Raw genomic sequence first — 6,000 nt, 5'->3', positions numbered from 1 at the left:
ACAGTGCACTTGTATTGATGTGTCTTGCTGTTGTGTCCTCGTTTGAACTCAGACCCTCAACAGGAGACAACGTAACTTTTAATTTAATTCCCTATCCTTTCCCAAGATGAAGAAAAATCCTGTCCCGCCATATGCATTCCACTGCTCATCCGATCACCAGAGCAGAAAAGGGCACAAAAACTCTCCGCGGTCACCTGTCCGGCCTGCTCCGCTCTGGCAGGGGCGGACCATACACGTGTTCAGGAGAAAAATTCAAACTTTTTCCAGTATCTGGGTCTTGGTTCTGGGGTGGCTCCTACACATCTTTCACTCTGACTATAGCAGAGGGCACTCAGCCTCTCAAGCAGCCAGCTGCGCCTACGCTAGGACGTCCTCCCCAAGAAGCAGATACAGCTTCAGCGTACACGGGCTGTTTGGCTTTGTGCCCGGTCTCCATGCCCTCTTCCTCTCAACTAACCCTCCTGCCTCAACACCCAAAAGCAGTCCAGCTGAGAGAAGTCTAGACTAATCAAATTCTCCTAAGTATAAAGAAAGTTATTTTAATACTTATAAAACACTGGCCTGCCATTAGTGTTGTAGGAACTGGAGCATATAATGGAAAATGATAAATGGTCACAGGACACCTCACAGGAATTGGGTTATCACCCTGGTCGGACTTTCAAGCTTCCAGGCTCTCGGCCAAGGGCAAATCCAAACAAAAAGGTTACTGTTTACACCGATCAGCATTACACTTCCTTTTCATAATTTACTAGAACTGGGCAAAAAGTATAACAAATTTATACAACTTAGTTAATTGTACAAACCATTAATTTAGCAAGACGATATTGGTTACAGTCACCAGAATGAAGACTCACACTGTTCACTGCCACTTCCGTGAAAAGTTCAGATAAATAAGTCACTGGCTCAAAGTCACAACAGAAGCAATTTAAACTTTACATACAACAGCAAAGGTCAATCTTCCACAACAGTACTGCAGACACAACCACTCAGAGGCTCTCCACGCTGCCACGGCATTACTGGAATGTTCTTCAGAGTCCATCTTCTCTCTCCAAGACCAACACTTGAACCATTAGATGTAATATAAAATAAGGAGTTCTTTATTACTTATATAAAACTTGTACATTAAAAACAATTAAGATTCAACAATTCCGCGGACCCCGAGGAAGCTAAGAGCTTCTGTGGGTCTACCGAGGAGCCCTGTGTGAACGTTTCAGTCACCAACCTCCTGGCCACAGGAATGAAGCAGACTCCTCTGGGGCCATTCACGTGGCACCTCGTGGGCTCTGAAAGCTATTCCCCTTTCATTGGGCTCCACAAGCATGCCAGGGTTTCCTGGCGACATTAAAGGGGACTACCTTCTCTGGCCCAAGCTTAAAATGTTTGATCAGTGCACAAGTTGATTTTTATTTGTCTTAAACACTTTCAATAAACTCCTAGCATAAGAAGCTTTTATTACAACATATACAGATCTGATACAGTTCTTTAAAAAAAACCATCTAGATTTTTCTGCTCAATAAATTTAAGTGTCTTTTAAGAATTAAAGTTGGCTTAGAGAAATGCTGTTTTTCTTTCAAACTTGTTTTCCACCCTCTGAGCTCTGAGAGGTCAGACTTGTGAGTTCTTGATAAAGAGGGCCACCTGTGTCTAAGCAGTATTTATTAAGAGCCCTGGTATCTGTTAACGAAGAAGGCAAAATTCTGTTTCTTAAAGCCTTAGGCTAGCAAATATGTTCTAGCAATCTAGACCAACATCTATACTTAGACAAGCAGCCTCTCTGAACAAATAGCCTGCAGAAATTAATGCGGTGATTTGTTTTCTTGACGGAGAAGGATTTAGCACTGCTTAGCACATAATTCAGTAGTTTGGGAAAAAGAGTAATTCTTCCCTTGAAGAAAGCAGGTCCCCTTCTGAAGAATCACAACGGCTACCCCATAAAGAAATCAAAATAGACCAGCACCAAATGAAGTATTAGTTTACAAAAAAATAAACTTAGCTCTTATTTCTTACAGTTCTATAACCCAGACTTAATAAATTAACTATGAAATCAGTTTGTCAGCTACAGTGTAATTTAAAAATCCATTTTCAACCATGGGGGGAAGGGAGGATGAAGAGGAGGGTCAATCTCACACTGATCATCATGAACTCCATGGATGTCAACACTTTTGGCCAGCTTGTATTCTCTTTCAGAAGTGAGCTGTAGATTACCATCTATGAGGATTTAAAGCACGGTATCCATGTTCAGATCTTTCCAGAGAGCACGGCATGTAAAACACTACACTATTTTCAGATCTGAGAAATCTGCATGGAAAGAAGGATCCCAGACCTTTCTGAAAGAGCCAAAAACCAAGTAGTCGTCTCACAGATCATGTCTATTCATCCTCAACACAACACCGCATTGAGCTTTTTAATTCACAGATTTTATGTTAGTCCTTTAGAACCCAATGCCCACGTTTCAGTTCAGAGCTGTCAGGCTATTCAAGCAGCCTTCTTAGTGCAAGTTCCTTGGAGGTCTTGTAAATTTATCTTTGACCTATGACAGAAAAAGACAGAGAGGAGATATACAAAATATCAAGGGTATAGAATTTTAAGTTAGAACTATTCTATCTGTATAGTAGGGTTTTGTACGTGTATCTTAAGTATAGGGGAAACACATTAAATAAATCTTTTAAGTTTTACCTGTTGTGAATCATGTGACTTTTGACGAGATGTCCGGCTGCCAACGCTGCCATCAGTGACAACTCCCCGGCCATCACTGTACCGCACACGATCCTGGCAAGCTGCCGGGCATTCTCCCCAGGATTGTCCTTGCACGCTCCTTGAACACCTAGCATCTGCAGCCAGGGAGAGACACAGCAGGACTCAAAGTTATGGCAACAACTTCCTTTTCTACCAATTGAAATAAGAACTACGACGGCATCAGAACAGAACCTGACTCCATTGGAAGGACTCAATTTCCAAGATTTGATAGCCAGTACTGGCAATAACATACACCGCAGTGAACATAACATCCACAGCCTGGTTTGCAGGGGCACGTATTCAGAGGACATGAACATTTATTTGCTCTCTTAATTTGCTTTCTCAATGTACTAAACATATGCCTCAACATGCTTACTTGGACACACCGGGTTCGGCTGGCGAGAAGCAAAAGAATGAAAAGACCAGCTAAAATACAGATGAGTGAGAAGTGCTGTTGGGCAGAAATAAAGAATCCCAGCGAGTCAGAACTAGGCTGGAAGTCCCCAGACTGTGGGGCTGAGGCGTCATACCTGTAAACAGGCTTGCTGAGGGAGCAGGTTGGTGCCACCGCCCACAGTTCCTATTTCTATAGACGGCATGGTGCAACTGATATACAAATCTTCATTTGTGGGACCACTTGCTTCCATTAAAGTAATACAGTTTGAACTGCCAACATTCTGTGCTGCATCCTGAAAAAAATAAAAACGAAGAGTATAAAACTTCTCTCACTTAGAAGTACAAGAGAGAAGTCGAGATGGGAGCCCTCACCTGTCCACAGGCAATGTAGATGGCAGTCACGATGTTTGCCGCGTGGGCATTGTAGCCTCCGATACTCCCGGCCATTGCAGAGCCTACCAGATTCTTATTAATGTTGACCTCAATCATAGCTTCTGTGGTAGTCTTTAATACCTAGTAGACAGAGTTGTGCACATTTTACATGTTCTCCTGGAAGATTCAGGGCATGTTACCCAGATCTGTCTTTTTCAGTAAAGCAAGAGCGTTTAGATATGGCCCTGTTGATGCCTTGTCCTCAATACACAGTACCAGCCCAGCGTGCTCATGTGAATGCCCCACACGCATGGGCAAGATACAACAGCCATCTTTAACATCAAGCATACGCCCATATATTCAACTTTACTTAGAACGTTAGAATCCTTTCCCCGATTTTTAACCCAATGAAAGCGTGACAAAATAAATCATCCAGTCACTCACTTCTCTGACAACCTTGGCTGGAATGACAGCTTCACAAACCACAGACTTTCCTCTTCCCTCTATCCAATTTATAGCAGCAGGTTTCTTGTCAGTACAGTAGTTACCACTAACTGCTAGAATCTGCATTTCAGGAAAATGTTCATGAAGTTTTGAAAGTGCCTTCTCTGTGCCCTGTCAACAGCACAACAAAATTAAAATGCACAAAGTTATTATAGATCAGAGGCTTTATTTGCATCTAATAACACTAATGAAGTACAGTAACTATAATATTTCTAAATACAATAAATATACTTCAAAAAAAGTGAGCATAAAACAACAGCAGCTTTATTAGCCATCACAGTGATGAATTTCTTAGGTATAGACCTCTACGGTTTCTAGGAATAAAAACAAAGTTCTTTGTAGTTCCTGATGAACGAGGACGTAAATGAAAACATAATGAGAATATTAGAATGGGAGAAGATATCTACAAAGGATTTATCAGATAAAGGGCTAGTATAAAAAATCTATAAAGAACTTACCAAACTCAACACCCAAAAAACAAATAATCTTATCAATAAATGAGCAGAGGACATAAACAGACATTTCTCCACAGACGACATAGACATGGCCGACAAACACATGAGAAAACGCTCCTCATCACTTGCCATCAGGGAAATACAAATCAAAACCACGATGAGATCCCACCTCACACCAGTGAGAATGGCTAAAATGAACTCAGGAAACAACAGATGTCGGGCGAGGATGAGAAAGGGGAACCCTCTTGCACTGTTGGTGGGAATGCAAACTGGTGCAGTCACTCTGGAGAACAGTATGGAGCTTCCTCAAAAAGTTGAAAATAGAGCTAGCTAGCTACCCTATGACCCAGCAATTGCACTAGGCATTGATCCAAAGGATACAAACAGGGATTCAAAGGAGCAGCTACACTCCAATGTTTACCACAACAATGTCCACAACAGGCAAAGTATGGAAAGAGCCCAGATGTCCATCGACAGATGAATGGATAAACAAGTGGTATTACTCAGCCATCAGAAAGAATGAAATCTTGCCATTTGCAATAATGTAGATGGAACTAGAGGGTATTATGCTAATCGAGATAAACCAGAGAAAAACAAATACTGTATGATTTCGCTCATATATGGAATTTAAGAAACAAAACTGCTGAACATAGGGGAAGGGAGGGAAAAATAAATGAGATGAAAACAGAGAGGGAGGCAAACCATAAGAGAACACTGAACTCTAGGAAACAGAGGGTTGCTGGAGGGAAGGTGCAGGGGGAGGGGTAAGGGGTGATGGGCATTAACAAGGGCACCTGATGTAGTGAGCACTGGATGTTATATGCAACTGATGAATCACTAAATTCTACCCCTGAAGCTAATAATATACTCTATGTTAACTAAATTGAATATAAATTTAAAAGTTTTTAATTTAACTAAATTTAAAAATGAATTTAAAAATACTCAGTGAGGATATAATACTCATAATCATGTCACTGGGAGTAAGTAACTCAACCCATGATCAACATGTAATAAATTCCTTCTTCTAGTTATTCAGATATTACCTAAAAGCCCAAGTTACCAAGTCAATAAAGAGGAGTCAGAAAAAAAATAAATAAATAAAGAGGAGTCAGACATAAAAGCAAATCCTGTTGTAAATGAAAGTCATTGGGAAAATGACTTACAAAAATGTAAGCAAGACTTCCAATGAACTGACATTAATTCAATCAATAACTCGTACCTCAATAACCAAAATACTTACTGGCAATTTTTTAAAAATGTGTTTTGTGGTAAAATACACGTGACCTGGAACTTACCCTCTTAACTATCTTCAAGTGTACAGGTGAGTAGTGTTAAGTACATTCACACTGTAGTGCACCCCATCTCCAGAACTCTTTTCATCTTAAAAAACAAACTCCAAACCCATTAAACAGCAACTCCCTATTTCCTTTTCTCTTCCCCACTTCTTTCTGTCTCTATGAATTGAACTAATCTAGGTGCCTCATTAGTATGAATTTACTTATAGCCTTTGGTCTTTTTTGTTAACCAGATTATTTAA

At 40.6% G+C, this 6,000-nt stretch overlaps 1 protein-coding gene across 1 annotated transcript in view; it reads right to left on the bottom strand.

Moving 5' to 3' along the window:
• Window positions 1-719: 719 nt before the first annotated feature.
• The window catches only part of HMGCR (3-hydroxy-3-methylglutaryl-CoA reductase), a 28,463-nt gene continuing 23,182 nt past the window's right edge, over window positions 720-6,000 (bottom strand). The window contains exons 16-20 of the mRNA XM_055342251.1: window positions 3,949-4,119; window positions 3,505-3,645; window positions 3,267-3,425; window positions 2,677-2,831; window positions 720-2,530 (exon numbers count right to left, since the gene is read on the bottom strand). Of these exons, the coding sequence (XP_055198226.1) occupies window positions 2,476-2,530; window positions 2,677-2,831; window positions 3,267-3,425; window positions 3,505-3,645; window positions 3,949-4,119 (681 nt within the window). The 3' untranslated portion in view covers window positions 720-2,475. The remainder of the gene's footprint in view (window positions 2,531-2,676; window positions 2,832-3,266; window positions 3,426-3,504; window positions 3,646-3,948; window positions 4,120-6,000) is intronic.

The sequence above is a fragment of the Nyctereutes procyonoides genome, unplaced genomic scaffold, assembly GCF_905146905.1.
Source record: "Nyctereutes procyonoides isolate TBG_1078 unplaced genomic scaffold, NYPRO_anot_genome, whole genome shotgun sequence".
Classification (NCBI taxonomy): Eukaryota; Metazoa; Chordata; class Mammalia; order Carnivora; family Canidae; genus Nyctereutes; species Nyctereutes procyonoides.
This window is presented reverse-complemented; position numbering and strand designations above follow the sequence as displayed.